General features: G+C 34.5%; 1 protein-coding gene across 3 annotated transcripts in view; it reads right to left on the reverse strand.

Moving 5' to 3' along the window:
* The window catches only part of FSTL5 (follistatin like 5), a 275,951-nt gene that overhangs the window by 83,192 nt on the left and 170,695 nt on the right, over positions 1-22,064 (reverse strand). For all 3 annotated transcript variants that reach the window (XM_036382231.2, XM_036382232.2, XM_036382229.2), the window contains exon 7: positions 2,576-2,742. In XM_036382231.2, coding sequence (XP_036238124.1) covers positions 2,576-2,742 — 167 coding nt within the window. The remainder of the gene's footprint in view (positions 1-2,575; positions 2,743-22,064) is intronic.

A 22,064-nucleotide genomic window follows, 5' to 3' on the forward strand; every position in this document is an offset into this window, starting at 1 on the left:
TATTTGAATCGCAACTAAACCGTTAAGGGACTAAACTATAACTTAATTTTTGCTTATGAACAATGAAGTTCCTGCAGATCCACCTCTCAAATTTGTCCAGGTCCCCTGGGGGGCATCCCAGCTTTCAGATATGTCAAATGCACCACTCAGTTTCATGTCACCTGTAAACTTGCTGAGGGACACCTCGATCCCACTGCCTGTGTCATTGATAGAGATGTTGAAGAGCACTAGGCCAAAGACAGACCCTGAGGGACACCTCTTGTCACTGGCCTCCACTTAGATAAAATGACAGAGATATTGACCACAACCTTTGGCTCGCTCGCTCCATCCATCCATCCATCCATCCATCCATCCATCCATCCATCCATCCATCCATCCATCCATCCATCCATCCATCCATCCATCCATCCATCCAGATGTTGCATAGAACTGTATTGAAGGCTTTGTAGAAGTCTAGATAGGTGACATCTGTTGGCCCTGCCTTGTCAACCATTGCCACCACTGGATCATAGAAAGTCACCAGACTGGTCAAGCAATTGGGCAAGTCCTTCAAGATAAACCTGCTACAATGTAGATGTTTTTGGATATCTGCTTCACAAAGCTGTACCTTCTACTCTTCCTTCCAGTTTTAGACTTACCTCTGCTGTTTCTTGCTCTTTTTTGTTCTCTAATCTCTCTCTCTCTCCCTGTTTTTTATGCCCTTTTTTGAATGTTCTTTCAGAGGTGCCATGGGTGTGGCCTGCCGATAGTCCCTTGGGAATGGCTGCATACAGCATGTGACATCCCCGGTCCTTTTCCCTAAGAGGCCACACCTGTGGCCCCTGCTGCCAATTCCTGGGCACCTGCACCCAGCACAAGAACTTTCTCTGCTTATTTTGGTGGGGTTTTTTTTTTTTTTGATTCTTGTTTGGCTTTTTTCGTACTCAAAAATGTACATATCCAGCTTAGAAATCATTTGCTCTTTTCATGTCTGCAAAAACACCAACTGAACCTTTCAGTCTTAAGCTGCGCTGTTAGCTTCATCATTTCCATTCATCATTTCCCTTTTATTTCTGTGTGTACAGATGCATCTTCCTTTTTCTGTCAAGAGCTCATGCCAGCTATTACACGTAGAATTGATTAGTAAGAACTCCAAATAATGGTTTTGAACATCAGGAATATTTACAGAAAGGAAACAAATATTGCAGACAGATCATGTGGACATGGGCAAGACACTTTTCAATGTAAATCATGTGATTAATATCAAACTAACAAAAGCAATTATATTTAACAGAGAAATTTTCAGATTATCTTGGGTTTATCCTAAGCCTCTCAGGGGCTTAAAACCATCACTCAAGCAAGATGAGCTTTTGAGCTTTGAAATTGTCCATTATTTTACAAAGCACCACACTGAGGAAGCTCAGTTTACCATCAGAACTAACAAAACCAGACATAAAAGAGAGATGATGTGTGGGAACAATTTTCACCTTAAAAATAAAACATTCATAAAAAAAAGAAATAAAAATAGACAAACTAGATATTTCATTGCAGCAATATTCCACACACATAACAGTTCAGGTGATTTCAGACTCACTTGGGCTAGACAGACAGCACAACTCCCAAAGTAACAATTTGTCCACATTTTGAACTTTGCTAAAACAAAATGGCCAAAACAAAGAAAGCATACTCAGAAGCATACAAAATACAGATGAAAGCTTATTTTTAGTCCTGCAAGAAGATGCAATTCTAATACTAGTTTTCTATTTTCCTCTCAGTCAGAACATTTATTCTGTAGTTTCAGACTAACTAGCTATTCCTCATTAGTCAATGTTTTAAAAAAATCTTTAAAAAATTTAGACATATATGATAGGAGTCCAGACCTTGAAACTTTCTCTGTTCATCTACTACTAAGTAGTTCCAATTTTAACTTCTATGTCCCAGAACTCATTTGGAGACTTGCATAAAAAAAGGAGTGATACACATCAAACTCATGAAACACTGCATACTCTTCCCTCTTGTGTAATTTTAGGTCATGGCAATGTTAGGTGGCAAACACTTGCCTTCCTGAAACAAAAAGATTTACAAATTATACTAATATTCTGTTTTTCATTCTTTGAAAGGCACCATATCGGCTGCTGAATATTTGGAGGAATGTGCAAAACAACTAATTTTATTATGAAATACTTATTTGGGGAAAAATAGATTTCTATTGAACTAATATAAAAGAAAACTATTATTATGATCTGTTTGTACACAAAAATGTTCATGTCACAGATTTCTCTTTTCTTCTAAATATGTGAAGACTGTACGATCCTGAATGCAAAATGCTGACTGTATTTTGGGCTGCAATTTAGCCCTCATGTTCTTTTATTGCTATATTTATTTTTTAAATTATTGCTCTGTGAAACGTATTTTCTCTATATTTAACAGGGGTTCAAATACACACAGCAAATAAAATCAGGCAGAGTTTGTTGCATATCATTTCCATTTCTTTTCTTTGAAATATCAGGAGCATGTAGCTTGTTATGCATCACTTCTCTATTATTTATGAGAGGCTTTGATAAAAAGCTGTTAAAAAGAACTTTTTGTTACTTACACTGATATCTTCCAAATCTAAGCTGTTCAGAATGACATTGTTCCTCTTCCAGATGATGGGAGGTCTCAGGGTTCCCTGGATGGCACAACTAAGGACAGCACTCTGTCCCACTGTTGCTGCAGTGGTGCTTACTTTTTGATCTTCAGGCAGATTCAGCTGAACTACATCTGCAAAAAATGTATTGTTTGTAAGATCAATGAGCAGGCAGTTTCATGACCTTAATTAGTAAGAACTTTTTTGTATACTGGTAATTTAAGAACTTTAACTGAAACAAAAGTAAAAAGAGCTTCCAAAAACCCCCGTAAGTTCAGCGTATTTCATATAAAGGTCAGTGTGACATTTCAATTAAATTGACTGACAAGTATCAGCCTGTAAGGAGCAGCATTTAACATGAAAGTGAATTCCAGAGGTAGGACTGTAATACACATGACGGCATATCCAAAGTCAGACACTGGAAGTTATCTGACAGTTAAGACAGGCACAGTGGACTAGTCAGAACATTTATTCTGTATTTTCAGACTAACTAGTTAGTCCTCATTAGTCAATGTTTTAAAAAATCTTAAAAAAATTTAGACACATATGATAGGAGTCCAGACCTTGAAACTTTCTCTGTTCATCTACTACTAAGTAGTTCCAATTTTAACAGAAGGCCATTTCACTTCAATGTCCCAGAACTCATTTGGAGACTTGCATAAAAAAGGAGTGATACACATCAAACTGATGAAACACTGCATACTCTTCCCTCTTGTGTAATTGCCTTAAGTTACAGGCTGATCAGCTGAGAGTTAGCTTTTCACCTGTGGTCAACCTGACTAAACATAACCTACTAAAATTTTATATTTGAAAGGATTTTGTCCTATTAGACAAAAGAACTACATAGGAACTGAAGATCATCCAAATAATTTTTTTCCATTCAGCTGCTAAATCATGAAAAATCTCTGGTTTTTATCTTTCATTCTTCAAGTAAACTACAAAAGGCATAATGGGTCTGTTCTCTTTTAACGATGAAAACACTTTCATATAAGAGACATTTCATCACAGGAAAGAAGGAACTTGTAAGGAAGCTAAGATCTTCTATAGGTTCATTTCAGTCTCATACAACCAATACTTGGTAAATAACACTTGCCCCCGCCCTCCTTCCAACCCCCCTCTACAAGTGCAAGCATTAGAAAAGCATGAAAGCAAGCACAGCTGTTCAATAATTACAGTAAATTCCTTAAAAATGTGATTAAAAATAATTTTATACTTAGTTCTAAAGAGAGGCCCCCTGACTCTTTCCTCTTTCAGAAGAAAATGTGCTCTATGACAAAAAACATGAGTGATAGTGCCCACCAGACATGCCCAAATGAGACTGACCTTTTTTAACCACATGCATTACCTGACACAATGCCTTACACTAAGGAAAATGAAACATACCAATTAAATTAAATTGATTATTCTGCATCCTGAGAAGCACTTCATGTTCTATGTTACAAAAGATGGTTCTTTAGTGACACTATCTTTCAGACAGCAAGACAGCTGCATGGCTACTGAATGATTCAGAACTTCTCAGAAGTGAAGTAAGTATTCCGATATTTCATTTACAAATTTAAGTTATCTGTATATTTCAAATTCACTATTCAATCTAGGAAAGGCATGAAGGAAGGATCATGAAATCAGCTGGTGTTATAGGGCCATCTATGAAAACTGCCAACCTTCACATGATGAACTGACACAGGCAATTTACATTCTACAAGATTTTAAAGTCTTTTTTTTTCAATCAACTACAGTATTACTATGGATTCCTACATAAACCAGAGGCCAGTCACTGTTACAGATGTTTATTATTATATGTTTATGTTTATTATTAGATGTTTATGTTTATAATTTGTAATTAGAGGATGACACTAGAAAAGAGAGCATCTGTCAAATATAAAGCTTAACATTTCCTACATAAGCAAAGATGATTTTCTGAAATCAAAACTGAGAGGCTATCATTTTACTGACATCGAGGGTTCAAATGTTTTTTTTAAACTATCTTGGTTTTAACAATAATGATAGCCTTATAATAAATAATAATTAAGATAATGATGATAATAACAACAAAAGAATAACATAGGATGACAACACTAATTTTGCCAGAGAAAACTCCCAAAGAATTTCTAAAAAATTATCAGTCTTCAATATAATATATTGATACGCCATTTGCAATTTTTATCTCATGACTATGGTAACAAAAGGGTCAAATGCAGAATTTAAAAAAATGAAGAAACAGTTGTACTACCTGGAACTATTCAATGCACTGATGTTATCTATTTTTGAAAAGTTATGAAAAAAAACCTATTTTAATAAATGTCCTAGAATCACTGCTTTCCTGTAAAATAGTGAACATTTATGTAAAAAACCTTCATAAAACTATACAATTATGTATATTCATACTATTATTTTATAGGAAAAAGGGCATAAAAGTTACATTATAACTTTTCTTATTTTCTTGAGAGAAAACTATTGCACATGTTTTCTCCTTATTGGAGGAGAAAAAAAAGTTACTGCCCAACCCAAAAAGCCCCAGGCTTAGGGAGCAGCACCTGCTGCAGAATCTTTGGCAGGTAAGTCCCCGAAAATTGCTGTCCATTAACTGTCTGCAACCACAGTGAAAGAGGCAAACACTGCTGGGGTTGGAAGGGGTGTGGTGTGTGCAAAAAACTGTCAGGTGCACTGGACAGCACTTGTCTCAGAGTTCAGGCACTGTGACATTCCTTTGGAAATATAAAACATTGGCCCAGGATTTAAATGATGAATTTATCATCTCTTCTCCTTGAAAGAAATAAATATGGTTCTGAGAGCAAATGCTTTTTGGACAGGTACTGAAGTTGTGTCATTAAGAGATATTCCTGACTAGGATGACTTCTAGCTTTCCCTCCATGTTGCCTTTGTAGATCAACAATAACTGTTTGAAGTTTAGTCACACATGTTTTGCTTATTTAATGTTAAATGAAAAAGCAGAGCAAAGGTTTCAAAAAATTGGAAGTGAAATTAATTCTGTTTACTCACGCCATCACCACACAAAAAAGTAAATATGGGAATTGTTGGTTACAGAGCAGTAATATTATAAGTAGCCAGTAGAGACTACATTTTATAGCTTGCTATTTTTAGAAACATGGATCGTCTGCTATGGTGTACCATATTAATGAGTTTGTTAGTAACTCCTCCAGATGCAATATCAATCTGACACGCATCCCTGGTTCTTAATTATAAAAGTTACTGGATACACTCTTTCAGATAAAGGGGAGAAATGCAAACAAAAAACCCAAACCAAAACAACCCAAACATTTAAATAAAAGCTAGAAGTATAGTTAGGAGACAAAAAGAACAGACAACTGTGTAAGAATATCTGGTTGGAAATAAAATAAAGGTATTATAAAATAGGACAAAAGAAGTGAAAGCAGAATAAATATTAACTCTTGGAAAGACATTTTAGAACTTTAACATTGGTCAGAGAAAAGGAAAACTTACTGAAAAGGCTCAAAAGATATCAAAGATTTTAAACAACAAAGGAAAACCAAAACCAACCAACTAACCAAGCAACCCAAACAAGTAAACCAAATAAAAACTAATAATTTAAATATGAGACATTCCTGAACTGGTTGAGAGATGGTTGAAAGGATTTGATAAGTTCCCTGGTTGCTGAAGCCATTCTTCAAATTCCCCTATCCCTCATTCTGCTTTTTGGTCCTGAGCCAAGTCCTTCTGGCTCCTCCCACCTTGTTTTTGTTACTCAGGTTATCACCGTATTTGATCCAGCTTGAATTTATTCTTCAAAACACATGAAAGAAAAGTTTACACAATATTTAGGATTAATGAAGTGGAATTAATCAACAAATCCATATCTTTTCCTGAAAGACTTCAGTCATTACATCTGTACAATGCAATAGCCATTTTCACACAGATCTCATCTGGTTCCTCACAGTTGCCCTGTATATGACAGGTCCACACAACTTTCTTCTACTCTGCTCTTTCCAGCAGATTGCTTCTCAGCTTCAAGTATAATTTCTTGCTCTTAACCAAGTATAAGAACTTTTTTCATATCACTTTTACTGTGCCAGGCTTTAAGGTTATCCAATTCCAATCTTTAAAAAAGTTTGCTTCCCAGGTGATCTTTGGAGAGCTTCAATAATAACTCTTTCTCAAACTGGTATTTTCCTGTTTCATTGAACCCGTATCATCTTCCCTTCATCCAGGTCCTTATTCATTTTATCACTACTAACTCCCATGATTTTATCTGACTAAACAGAATCTAATATGCAAACATCCCAAGTGCTTTTCTCAAAATTATGAAAACACTTTTTTTCTCAATGCTTCTTTTTATCTAGAATCTATGCTACAAACCTACTTTCGTCTGTCCTTTGGTTAAAATTAGATAAAATTGTAAATAGTTTGTCTATTATAATTTTTAAGTACTTTCTAATATAAATATATTGGTGATATCTTTCAGAAATATCTTTAGAACTTACTGAAATCAAATGCAAAATGACATGAACTGAATCAAGAAATACTGCAAATGATGATCAGTTAGATTAGAATGCAATTGCTTCAATTTTCTCAGTTCAACCAAAATGTAGTCATTAAACTGAGAAAGGTGGGGAAAAGGAGTTTTCAAAGCTGACACGTTGCAAGAATATTCTAACAGCAATACAGATAAACAAATAATGGAACCTTATTCTAAGCATTGTTGTTTTCAAGAGTCGTACATCTTGGGTTGTCATTCTTAGTATGAGTTAAGTTTTATCAAAATTCTTGTGAGTTAACAGATAAAATTATATCATTGCACTTTTAAAGAGAGTGGGGCAGTAGGGCTTTGTTAGGGAAAAAAGATAGCGACAGCTGTACAGTGCTTTGACCAACAATTCTCTTTTCTTAGTCATAAGTACATTGGGTTGATGTGCATAACATGGAACAGTTTCATGGTCTAAATTTAGTACTTTTAGGGAAAGAGTTGTTATATTTGGATTTGAGTTTTCTGAAGAAGTTAAAGAATAAATAGTAAAAGCAGGGCTAATTCAGTTCTTTCCCTATACATGAAAAAATCCAATCTCCAACTCCTTCGATGGCCCAAATGGCCTTTAGGGAACTGTACAGAATCATAAAAGCCATTTGTGGTCTTAGAATACCAAGTCAGGCTACCAGGAAGAGAAACACTGAAGCATATGAATTTATTGAGGCTAGATAGTTCCTTACTGTCTCTTAGGATGAGTAAAGAAAAAACACAATATCACTCTGAAAAAAAGGTTTTAAAAGCTAAAAAGTACGAGAAGAGGTTACATTTGTAGTCTCTGTATCACTTTATAATTTATTGTGTCGTTAATGGGAGGAAGGGAGGAAGTTCTTTCTCAACTGTAGACTTTCTTGGTTAATTTAATACCATTAACAAATGTGCAATTTGAACCTTCTCATTTGTTTCCATAAGTTCTGTGTATTTATTCAAAGCAGCCACAATATCCTTCCAAGTTTAAACTAATGAACATTATGCCAAATAGTCCCACTATTTCAAATTAAGACCACATCAAGTCTGTATTTATTTTGTTTGCCTATTTCAAACCTAATTTAAAATAAAACCACTTTTAAAAGCAAGCAAAAAGCCTTTTGTGTATGAACTACAGTAAGCTCTGTACTTAATGCATAACATTACTTAGTAGCTTGAATTAGGTGAAATGCAGCTAGGTAATGTGCCTTTTACTCTTCTGGCACTGATCCCACTTTCCTTAAAATGATGTAACAAAGGCATTTTCATCAGTGTCATTTTGCTGTTCTTTTACAGCAATTTTAAAATCAGCACACATCACCATTAGCATGACTAATTTTGTCATTATCTGCTGTATATTCTGCTTTGAACTCGTTGTAAACATATTATTCACATATTTAGTAGAATGTTTCAGTATGAAAAGTATTGGTTCAGGAGTGCCTGTTCTCAGAGATCTTATGCCAGTTAGTAAGTCTTTCTGTTCCCAAAATCCATTTAAAAACACACATACGAACATGCCAAAAAAAAACCCCAAAACCCTAAAACCAAAACAACAAGAAAAACCCTAAAAACAAACAAACAAAAAAAGCCTAAATAACTTTTTCATGACTCCTTAATGTTTTAGCTGCAGAGCTTGGATTGAAATTCAGGCAGTTGATGTTACAAGAAGCTGAAAGCTCTAAATGTTATAATTATCACTTATTCATCTTTTGTTGTCACTAACAGGAGACTTGAAAAACATTTTTTTGTTGAATATATAATATTGTAATAGCTGCTGCTTTTACGAAGTCCTGTAGAAACCAATTCCATGAAAAAAATTATCAGAGAACAGGAAAGGAAAGACAATAACTTCTGCATTTATTTATAGTACTAGCCAACAAAATTAATAGACAGAGATTGGTACAGCATCCTAGGAAATATTTAATTTGTGGGAGAACTTAAAAGATTCTCACATTTTTCTGAAAGACAAACGTGAACCACAAGGTTTCTGTTTCACAATAAGACAGTATATTTTATTCAAATATCTAGAAACATTGAGTGCTTCCAGCTTTAAAAGCATAAAGCAGAATGTATCCACTGTCCTCTTGCTTCAGTGAATTTAGCATCAAATTCTTTTATTACTCAAACAGCTTTCATCTTCAATTTTTTAGGACCAAAAATGACTAGAGAAGCAAATATCTTTAAATAAAATTCTTAAAAATAGATTGAAATAAATTTGCTAAATAAATTACAGATTATTATGTTTATGAGAAGTTTATAGATGTGTGTACTTAGTGCTTACCAGTGCAGCAAAGTCTGTTATTTAATGGTACTTTGAAGAAGAAGAATGACTGTAGACTGTGACTCTAAGAAGTAGCTGAAAGACTTTTGGATTAATGGGCTGCAAGTTCATTTGTCAAGAGAGGAACACTGAAGTGATGACAAGCAGTTTTATCAACTCTGTCCCCTCCAGCAGAGAAAAATTCAAATCAATGATTAGGAATTCTTTGCAAAGCAACTAAGAGCAAACAAAACCCAAAATAATCTTGCTCCATCATTTGTAGGCATGAATACTATATGCAGCTCTGCGTCCTCTGTATGGTAGGTAAAAGCTTAGAGGAAAGATAAGAGTGATCAAGGCATGGAGCAGTTTAAATAAATATTTAAAAAATCAGAAAGGCTTGAATTTTTATTTTTAAAAAACTAATGATGCAGAGAGCTTTGACAGAAGTCAGCAAAATCATGAATGCTGGAAAAGCATTTCCATGACAGCACAATGGCTTATTGTTCCTTTTAACACTGGAAAGTCATCAAAATAACTGAGAGGCCAGGTTCAAAATGAAGGACAGTAGCTTGAAGTGATATATCTGAAAAAAAAAAATCTTTTCCAAAGGTTATTATAGATTCCAGAAGATTACATGTGCCAATCACACAAACACTTGGGAGAAATTATAATGATATTATTTTTACACTTCTCGAAACATAAACTCAAGTTCATGGTTGAAAAAACATTGGACTGGCTGGATCTGGGACCAATACAGTTGGTTTTATAGTGTTAAGGCATATTTCTTAATTCTACATGGAAATCACCCCAGACATGGGATTTTAAATTTCTCTTTACAGAAAGAAATTTTTAAGTGTTAGTTCATTTAGTAAATTAAGTGAACATAATTTAAGGTAATTTAACATTTTTAATGAAACAAGTAAATCAACTGCAATGCAGTTGAATTAATAATCAGTGTGTATTATCTCTTGAAAATAATTTTACCCCCCTGATATTTTTAATTGATTTGAATAGTATTTTCTCTGAATATCATTGCTCACACATTATGCATTTTAACTTTTAAAAAAATATTAATAATGGCAATCATTATTAAAATCAGCAATTATTACCTTTTGTTAATTTCAAGTTCATGAGCTGATTAAGCTAAAACAAAATTTCCAAGCTCATTATACATGTGTTTTAAATTTAATTCTTACTTTAAGTAATTTAATTTATGTCCGTTGACTCAAACTCCTCCTCAAGACCCTGTGTTTTGCACAGATGTGCACAAAAGCCATATGTATTAGTTCTTGCCTTATATTCTTGTATCCATATTACAGGAATATTGAGCATGTTTTGAAAAGTATCACTATTGCAATTGTTAAGGATATTTACAACAGTGTGGATAAAGGGTCTACCCTACAAACTATGTTGTTCTGAGAACCCTGTGAAGTTGAATTCAGTTGTTATGAGAACTTTGAAAGCCTAAGGGAAAAACCAGGCCAAGAAAGTCAACTCCTGATGTGTACAGCTTCAATGTCTTCCATTGCAAGGGAAATCAGCAATCCACTCCCATAATGTCGACAGCCTGTTCCTCACAGACTATTTATTAGGCATAAGCAAAACAATCCAAACTTTGCATATCCTGATTGATAGACTAGCTCTTTCTCCTCATGAAGAAAAAGGAATTCCAGCTTTTATGCATTTAAATCCCTTGAAAAGAGAGTAAACGAAGTGGCAAATATTAAGTCTCTCTCCCTCCTGTCTCTACTATCATCTCAGTGGACTGAAACTGCCTGCCCAAACTTAACATATCCTCTCAGTATGTTCTGTAACTGATTTCACGCACCATTCAGTGAATCCTAAGGGAAATTTCAAAGTTATTGTGATGGGTTAAAATTCGATTTGATGTGTGCTACTGGAATTGCTGATCTGAAAGTAGTCAGATGTGGTATCCTAGGTTTATGTGCATATAAACTTGCAACTTTTATAGATTCAATATCCCAACTTAGACAACAACGTATTTCTAGCCTATAAAGTTGCTGCAAAAGTTAATTATAAATTATGCTTAGAAAAGAATCTCTGAGTAAATGAAGTAATAATTTTTGGTTAACCTATTCCCATTTTTAGACTTAGATCCCATTTTAAGACTAGCAAGATATAGTTAAAAACACTTGTACATAAAAATATTTACAAAAATAGCAGAAACCACAACAGTCCAGAAAATATGATAAATTCTCTCAAATAAAATGATACATTACTGTTTAAGAAAATATGCCAAACTACAAATTCCAATCATACCTGTCCTGATATGTGATATCACATTGACAGTGATGGTCGTATCTGTAGACACACATGAATAATGACTGTGCATCCATAGCATTTCAACGTTTTCTAACACATTTTCTTAAACACAGTTGTTCTTGCAGCAAAAGCTACTTTTAAAAAATGCATTAAAAAAAATGAATTTTTAAAAAAAAATTAAGATAAGAGGAGAGCATATGCCAAAAATGACCTGTGCAAAAATAAAGCAGAAACAAAAATCTAGTGGATCATAGAGCAGTATTATCATGTGTACTTCAAATGAGTTATACTAGAACTTAAAAAAACCTCACGGACTTGCAACAAATTTTCTCATTTAGTGTCCAACACTTAACACTTTACACTTATATCCCTTGTAATTTCAACAGAGAATTTGTGTCTTTGTTCAGAATATGGAGAATGACTCTCCACAACAACACTGACATTGTCACTAAAAAATACTGCCTGTGTTTGAGTTTCAGATATTTTCTTTTAAAATCGAAAAATAATTCTTGCTATGCTAGTGTATTTTTAATAACAACCATTGCAATATTGGACTGTGTCAGATTAAAAAAAAAATAACAGCAGAAAGCATATCAGGTATTGATGCAACCTGGATGGGATGGTAAATTTAGTCTCAGCACTTTTTGGGGCATATCAGTGCTTAATTTTCTGAAGTTAGTATTTTTAGGTGCACAAAGCTGAACTTCAAATCTTCCAAAATTTGCTGTGCTGAGTCTTTGCAATGGTAATGAGAAAGGTATTTAAGATGTTCAAAAGAGGAAAAGAAATGCAGAAGAGAGTGAGAAAAGGCATATAGAAAAATATACTAATTGAAAAAAACTTTGGAAGTTACTTAGGTTGAATAAATTTTTCCATTTCATAACTAACATGACATATTCTTTTTCTTTTTGAGAAGGAGCATTGCTCATTTTTGCCAAATGTAATGCACCATTTCCAAAACACTTCTCTAGTTTTGCTGATAACATCACATCAACACCAACTTATGCACATGACCAAGTTTCAGAAAAGCTTCAATTTGATACTTCTATGCATACTGTCAGCTTCTGTGCATTTCACCAACTCCTCTGGGACATATTTCTGTGCACTAGAAATTATCTACACCAAAAATGCGTATTTTAAAACATATTTTAACATTTTTTCTTCTGGATTTGCTGACTACTATAGTGACTGATCACATGGAAAAAAAGTAAAAAAACAATATGATGACTTGCTACAGTCACCGTAAATGTATTCATTAACTTTAAACCCTAAACTGGGTATGCCATTGATCTTGCATTATGGTCATATATGTGATTGCACAGATATCACTGTCTTCAAATTATGATTATATTTAGTCAGTAAGGGAGAAAATGTTCAGGAAAAGGTCTTTATTTTCCTTATTTTCTTAGTTATGTTCCTTCAGTTGAATATCAGTGTGGTTTGGCTTGTTTCAAAAAAATTATTCATACTATTGCATTTATTCATTTGAGTTTTGGATAATTTATAAATTTAGTATCTTATGTTTCAGTTTTGGAATGATGTAGACAGAAACAAGTACTACAAAGAAGATCATTCTGCTGAAAAGAACACTGAATGTTCCTCTGATGTACCAGAATATGTAATGAGTGGTAACAAAAACTTGACAGAATAGTGAGGAAGAAATGCAATGAGGCCAGATCAAGCTAGAGATTTCCAAAATTGGGATGTACTTGCAGCTGCGAGCAGCCTAAGCAAGGCCTCTAAATAGCCCAACTAAAGTGGAATTCATCACAGTGGATAAAACTCTTAAAACCAGAATACTTCTCCCCATAGAAATATTTAAAAAATACTTATTTCATGTCATCTGTTCCATTCAAAAGAATAAAAGATTATTTTTCACTAATAGCTTCAAAAAAATCTCTCTTCAAGTAAAAAAGAAAGAACATATGAAAATGATACTTCATAGAAGGAAAACCAGGAGGTTGACAGCCAATGACCTCAGTGTTTATCTGAGAATCAATAATCACACCTATTTGTATATGTACACAACCTCATGAGACTGTTATATCTAAAATCAGTGTTTTGACAACTTCTCTGATTTACTTGCATTTAAAAGCTGTTAATAAATCTTTGCTTTTTCTTCTAGCTGCTTTCCCAGCTATACAGAATGTCAGATGCATTTAGAATAGTCTGTGCTTTTTTCTTTCCCTTCCCCCACCCCTTCATTTCATCTCTTCTGATTCTCATCTTTTATTTCTGCCCAGTCCTACTTCCCCTTTTGTTTTTCTATCTTACTTTTTACATCCACTGATCCTGTTAGATCTTCTAGTCCCTTCTTAAATACATTCAGATGTACTATTTATGCAATGTCTCTAGATACTGCAGCGAGCATCAGCTGGCTTTTGTCACATCTGGAACTGACTTGGCTTCATCACTGGGTGAGGGAGGGGAGGAGGGTTCACAGCTATACCTTGTGGCTTGGCAGCACAACTTGGTGTGCTAACCCATTCATTAGAGCTTGCAGGTATGCACCCTTAGCACTTCCTGCCTGTATTCTGGGAAAGATGTGTCTGTTCCCAAATGCACATCTCCTCCTGTATGGCAAGGTGGGAGCTCCAGTGTTCTAGTAAGTATGCCAGTCTGGACAACAGGGAGAACATGACGGTGAGCACTTTATTTTTCACCCAACAATTTATCTGAAATATTTTTTTCAGATTTAAATCTTGATCTAAGCAGAAAAGCACCCTTTAGAAGATACTACCAGAGTATAACTTGCTGTCAGAATAGGAGGAGCATGTACAAATAAATACAAATATATTAACCAGATTGTCTTCTATTGCTACTCACTTTTCAGTTTGTTCTAAGATAAGAAAAAAATTTTTTTTCAAAGCACCAATCACAAATATAAATGTTAGCCAATATAAATTAATACTAGAAACTATTCAGACTTTTCCATAGGTGTATAAAATATATAACAATATTCGCAATTATGTCTCTCTATGTATATCCTGTAGAAGTCATCTTCTATGGACCCAGTCACCATGTGTCACCATGACTTTTAAACCTTTATAAAACAAAGATTCTAGAAACCACCTCTTAGATCACTCTTTTCAGATTTTCCTGCATAGCTTTTTGACAAACCTGGAACAGCATTCAGCTGTCTACAGTGTCAAGTCCTGTCATCTCTGGAACACTTAGCTGAAATATGAGCTTTCCCACCATCCCATCCAAGACCGCACAGTTTCACGGTTTATTTTTTCAGTCATTCACAGAACATGCCAATGCATATTGCAGATGTATATTTAAACTTTAAGATAAAGTTTTCACAAAGTTTTAGAAAATCAAACTCCAGATCACTCTTTTCTTGACAATCCCTCAAAATCTGGATTTATGGTGCTGAGCCATCACATCAAGCTTCAGATACAGGCAGACACATCTTCTGAAATATAAAAATTCCTATTCAATGTCTGCTCATACATTCCTGATATGGAAAAATGCTTCTTCTGGGTAACACTTTTCACGAAGAATGATTGCAGACAAATGACAAAAGGAAAGAGGATGTGTTGGAATGGGATATTACACACAAGGCCACACTAATCAGATAAATAAATCCATCTGGTCAGAACAAAAGTATAACTGTAACTGATAGTGGTCAACAGCAAATGCACAAGGAAGCAACCACCAGGTAAGCATATAGTGATAATATTGTTTTAGCACCCATCAATACCAAATTGCCTGGCCAGAGGCAGTTTATGATGGTGACACTAGCATAATGAGTGAGGAGAGTAAACTCTCCTGGAAGAAAAGGAATATAGATGAGCATTAGCTGGCCTGTTAGCTGAAGACCTCAGCAATTCCACTGCTTTAATCTAAAGAATACCTTAATTTGGAATGGAGGGAGTATTTTTCAATGAAGAAGGAAAATAAAGTCCTGTCATCATGTTTTACACTAAGGTGATGTTAAAGAAGAAAACAAAACCAACCCCAAAAAATATATACCAAATCAAATTACCAAAATGACTACCTTTTTTTCTTGTAAGAAAAAAAACCTAAAAAAATGTAAATCTCAGATATTAATTCATTATGACTCCTAAACTAAAAACTCTTGAGCTGTTCAACTTATTGAAAATAATATTGATTTCTGTGTTTTAAATCTGAAAAATGTACACCTTTTCTATTGATAGAGATTAAACCACTGCTGTCAGAGGAAAACAATAGTAGTAATTATAATAACAACACATTTACACATTTAATCCATATAAGCACAAATGTAAAGGATGAAGTTCTGGTATATGTGTATCTTCTCATACATATAGAAAGTTTACTTATGAACAACTTCATAATAAAATGAAATATATATGAAATATATTAAATAAAGGCAGGATTTTATAGGATGAAATAGGACCAGGAAAATGAAAAATCTCTTGGAAGTTCTATACAAAATTTAAAAAATGAATTATAATTTTTATTAAATAAAAAAAATTAGAAGCTTTTTTATAATAAAAACTAAATTTCAGTCATTTTGCTTTCCACAGACACTCTCACCCCTGCAAACTGTAACATATTTTTTAACATGGATTTCAAGTTCTACATTCAGTTTCTTTGGCTTCCTCAAGCTGATTCTACTCACTTTCTTGGGCTGCTTACACCAAAATATGTAGCTTGTTTCAACCATTACACAACTCCCATCTCTAACTGTTTGTTGTCTACCAAGAAGTTCACCTCAGTTTGTACATGTTCTATCACTTTTTGCCAACTTCACGGGACATCACCGTTTGCATTCATCTTCTCAGTCCCCATCTTTCAGGGAGAGAGAGATTTTCCCTAGGTCCCCTGCTACTCATCTGGCAGACAAAAGACCAGATATTCTCCACAAGCTGTATCAGCAGTGAGATATAAACTAAAATTCTGCCAAAAATTCAGTCACTACAAATCACTTTGTCTATCCTTAATCTCACTTTTGATCTAAATCTGGGATGGATGAGCAAAACAATTTATGAACAAAAGACCTGATATTAAAGACAATTTTTAATAGTAGACTATATTCAGTTTCTACTTTGGATACTTTCAACAGCTTTTAATTTTCAGGAGCATACAAAGCTCCAGCTGTTGTAAAAGCTGCTGATTAGCAAGCATAAACTACTGACAACAGACTCTCTTTTCTTAACCTTCACAAATGTCTCTGACACAATTTTGCCCTTATGTTCTACGTGAATGAAATATAATTGAATTTCACGTAGCAAATGTAGCTCTAGGTAAACAATAATAGGGTTAAAAGGTGATGTTGAAAAAAGCCAAGAATGAAACAAACACTCCCACCTTCAGGACAAATTCAGCTCTAAAAGACACGTCACACTGACTTTAAAAGACACCTCACACTTACGTTTTATTATCAGCTATATTCATCGACAACCACTGATAACACTTTTCTTTAAAACGTCTTTAAAACCTTAAGATACAAATAATAAACCATGATGACTGACTACTTTCAAACAAAGATATTTCCGTTTGGAGCATTCACAAGAGGTTTATAATACCAATAAACACAAGGGAGGATTATACACTACATTTTCTAAATCCTCACAGGAATTCTAATGAGGAATAAAGCCAATTATGAATTATTATAAGATGAATTGTGAATGTTTAGCACATCACTAGCACAAGGTTCACCCAGTACTGGAAATTAGCAATGACAAAAAAAAAGGAATGCCATTAAGTTGAAAATAATTTTTTTCATTAAAACAGTTGCACACATAAGTATTCATGAATGGTGCTATATGACAAAACTACATGGTAATTTTTGAACTCTGAATAAATCCATTTAAATTATGCACTCTGTGATGATAGCAAATTCAGAGACAGAGACTGATAAAGAATGAACTATAATTTTATAAAAAAAACCTTAAAAATACAATGCTAGCAAATTTGCAGCCTGTAAAGACAGACTGGGGCTGACATCAGAGAACTTCCTAGAGAAGTGAAAAAGCTGTATCTATTCAGCTTTGTGAGGGGAACACATACCCATGAATTTAAGCCTGAACTGGTTTCTACTATGAAATGATGAGCAATATGGTCAATACAATAGTAGTGAACATCATTTACTCTAGCCAGGCTTTGACTCACTCAGAGCACTGCTGAACCCCACTTAGGAAGGTGTGGATAGCATGAGTGAACTGCAAGTTACCCTGCCTTCAGGCTCAAAGGATCAGCATTTCACAGACTAAAGGTCAGCTTACTACAAGTGGTTTCAATAATGTTTCATGTTTTCATTAGTGATTTGGCTGATAGGACAAAATGAACCCTCAGAAATCTTGCAGCTGTCACCAAATTCAGAGGATCAGGAAGCAGATTTTATAAAGTTCCCTCTGCAGGACAATGCAAGATTGTCCTACAGAGGGAACTTTATAAACAGAAGGAATGGGCTGAAAAGCTGTGAAATTCTATCAAGACAAATGAAAAGTCTTACACTTGGGACAGAGTAAGTCCATGTCAGAACACAGGGATTCAGCTGGCTAGAAATCAGCTTTGCACACAAGAATTCAGGTAGACCACAAATAGAACATGAATAAAGGAGTTTGGACAAATGCCTGAAATTCTCCTCTGACATGTTCCGTACTTCAATAATCCCAGTTCTGAAGTAGTCTGTGAAAAATCTGAATTATTAATGCTAGTGGTTAGGGTTGCAAAAGGCAAAGGTGATCCAGTCTGTGATGCCCAGATGGATTTCTGAAAAGCTCTTAACAGTATCCCTCAAGTCTTCATCAAGAGCTTTGAAGAGATAGCCACATGTTTTACAAACTCTGCCAGCATGACTTCACATCCCAGTGTGAGTCCAGGGAGCAGTAATAGTGACAACACGTACTAGAGGCATGGGAAGGGAGCCAAAGGAAGGTTAAACTGTCCAAGTGATCAACAGGCCCAGCTTCCCAGCATGATACTGTTCTTTATTTAGATACCATTTCATTTGCACAAAGTACAGCTTCAGTTTACTCCAGTTTCATCTAAGACTACCCAGAACCTCTGCACATGCATCCCTTATCTAGAACATGAGGAATTTGCAATCATGTCCAGCTAAACAATTAATCTAAATTGAATAAACTATTAGTCTGATGTATTGTGCTAGTTAGGAGCTTTGACTCAAAAGTAATGGCAATTTTTCCACTTAAAACCACTATTTTTTTACCATTAGTTTTCTCTTTTTTCTTATTTTAATTATCTGTCTTGTTCACTAAACACTGTTCAGCACCAATAGTAAGAGACACAGAAGTTTTAACAGACAAAAGCTATTTTTTCACTTTACTTATGATTCATTCTCCATTCTCTTCATCAAATGAGACAGAACACCAAGGCATGTGAGCAAAGATAATTAAAATTTCATAATGCAGTAACAAAAAGTCAAATTGAGACAAACTTCTTTTAATACCTTAACTTAAATACTTTAAATAGAAATTATAATAAAAAGAAGATATCAGTAAAAATCCCACCATCTAGCACTAGTGAAAGCTCAGCTTACATGGATTTAAATCTTCAGAGTATACGAATCTCCAAATTGATATAAATAACTGGAGACCCAAGAGCTGCCACAGCCTCTCATCTTTCCACAAGCATTGTTAACTATTTCTGCTGGGGACTCCCCAGTTATTTGGTGCTGGCCAAGAGAACTGACCAAAGATCATGCCTTTGAGATTCAGGTTCTGTCAATCATAGCCTCTTCTACATCTTTTTGTTTAGCAAATTTCTTTCACTCTATCCATCACTGTATCAAACCGCCTCCCCGTGTAATTTGTCTCCTCAGAAACTCTTGCCACCAGTGCTGTCACCATTTACCTACTTTCTAGCTGCTGTCAAAGAAACTAATTTAAATTAATGATATCTCAGTGACTAACACATGACCTCAGAAAAACTTACTAGTCAAATGCTCAAAGTGGGTCCACTGTGGAGTAGAAAGATATCCAAAATGTCGTGTTTAGTTAGGATAATTCACATTTCCTGCTGGAGATTGCTGTGGATTAGATCATGCAAACTATGTGTCGCACTCAACTCTTTTATCTAAAGTAGTTGATTTAAAGCTAACTCAGCTATTTTTCATTAACTTGTAGCATAAATGTTCAGTGCTTGACCTATACATTATCCAAAACGCAATGAGTTTTTGCCGTTCCTTTTTTTCAATGGGATCTATTAAAGCATAGGGAAGCAAAGGACATAATACCTCAAACATTATCAAATGCCTTCTCTCTGCTAGCCAAAAAAAATTTCTTCATATACAAAAATTCCATCATTTTAGAAATTTGAAAGTACCTTAAGGTAAATGTGATCAGAGAATGTTTCCTTATTCTGCTTTTCAGATTAACAATTGAATGGTTAAAATGAATCTCAAAACATCTGCAAACCTAAACCACCCTTTTGCAATGAAGTCATAATGATGAACAAGTTAAAAAAACCAAAAATACAGGCATGGAACAAACTTTTTCTATAAGCCATACTTTTACTTTATATTGTAAAAGTATATAGATGGCAATAACATAAGAAAAATGGAATTTGGATAAGAACAGCCAGTAATGTGCATTAGGAATAACACATAATTAAAAAGACATCTAGTCCATTACTCCTTATAATGTTTTCTGGTTTTCTCTTGAAATGAAATTTCACAGAAAATGAAGTTGGGTGTTAAACACAGCTTTCTCATCCAGAGAACACGGAAGTGTTAATTCACTGAAGTAAGAGTGATAATTGGTTTTGACCTTTTTTTTTTGTAGGATATGTTGCTGAATTTGTCTAAACAAAAACAGGAGTTTATGCAAAAATCAATTTCTGTATGCTTATTGTATTTGCACATAACTAGTTCAAGTAAAATCATTTTATCTAAATGCTAGGAGTTAGCATAAATATTTTCAAGTAATTTTACTAGTATAGATCCAAATTTAATGCTCCTGTTATTGCAAATACAGATGATGAACACCAATACTGCACATTTGCTGTTGCCTAAAATAAAACACTTAAAATGCTTCAATCTATGAAGTATTTCTGGAACTAATCAATAATGAAATGGGAATTTTAAGAGGATAGTTGACAGCCCTGGTAATTCACAGTTTTATGCATGAAGCTCTCAGTTTATAAATGTAATAATTTGCCAATTTTATTTATTGTGCACCTTCATTTCACTTTCAAACTTCAAGGCTTTTTTCCCAGAATGGTAATAGAACTTCTAAACATTTTAGATCTCTGAACCTGTCCTGAGTTTTATAATAACCAAATTTTGTAAAAACCATCTTCTCATCCAGTTCTGACAGGAGAACGAGAAGCCAGTATTCTAAAATAGTAATTCAGGATTAAATTAGCTGAACTGTGAATATGGTTAGAAAGTCTAAAGCATAGCAGAACTACTATATTTCCACATAAAAGAAGGGGTCCATGCCACTGTTATTCAATACTTCCCTGAAATCATCAGACTAGAGTTATGAAGCAGCTCCTTACAGAAATCTTTAACATAGAAACAAGAATAAATGAAAGCTGTTTTAGCATGAAAGAGGTTCTGAAAAATCCATCAGCTGGCTGAAGTGCCTATTTACATTTAGAGGGGAAAAAGAAAGCAAGCAGAACTCAAGGTAGGCTCTGTTACCTGACTGTACAGAGCCTCCTAATTTTTGTTATTTGCTGAGGACAGTTTTACTCCTCATAAGACCAGATGTTTGTGCAAAGGACCAAGACTTCTTCTGGAGCTCAGTGAAATATTCTGAGAACAAGGACTGTGGATATTCTGCTCTCAGCTTTGCATATCCTGTAATGTTTCCCCAAGATCAAAGCAGGCAATGGGCTCTGCATCTAAGGAGATCAGCATAAAGGTTAAAGCACGACCTAAAGACAGATGGGATTAATCTGTCACTCTTAGCACTTCAGTCCTGTATCATACAGTCCTACTCACAGTATTTTCTACCCTTTCTCAGACACCAGCTTTTGAAATCTGTTGGCAGGTCTCTTATGAAGAAAAGTCACCACTGGAGTTGCACCTGGACCTCCACTGAAACTCACATTGTTCAACATCATCCAGGAGAAGTGGAAAGAAAATAAAGTGATAAATTTTTCTGGGACCCAATGTCTTGAGAACAACGTATTGAGTAGTTTAGGTAGCAAACATAAAAGCTGATTTGCTTTAAGACCTTATCTATGATACTGGCATGCCAAATTCAATATACTTAATTCATTATGGAAAGTATTGCATGAAGGAAATTTAAAAAGTGTGAAACCTTGTTTACAGAATGATAGGCTCTTGACTAGTTAGCACTGCTCAGGTATTGAGCACACAGGCATTAGAATACACTTTGCAGTTTTATGAAAACATCTACTCATTCCTGGCAATATCACAATAAAAGGAATTATTAGGTAAAGACCAGTATTCAGAAAAAAAAATCCTATGGCTCTGTTGCCTGAGCAACTTGACTGTTTGCTTCATGTCCCTGCCTCTG

Source organism: Molothrus ater, chromosome 4 (assembly GCF_012460135.2).
Source record: "Molothrus ater isolate BHLD 08-10-18 breed brown headed cowbird chromosome 4, BPBGC_Mater_1.1, whole genome shotgun sequence".
In the NCBI taxonomy this organism is placed as follows: Eukaryota; Metazoa; Chordata; class Aves; order Passeriformes; family Icteridae; genus Molothrus; species Molothrus ater.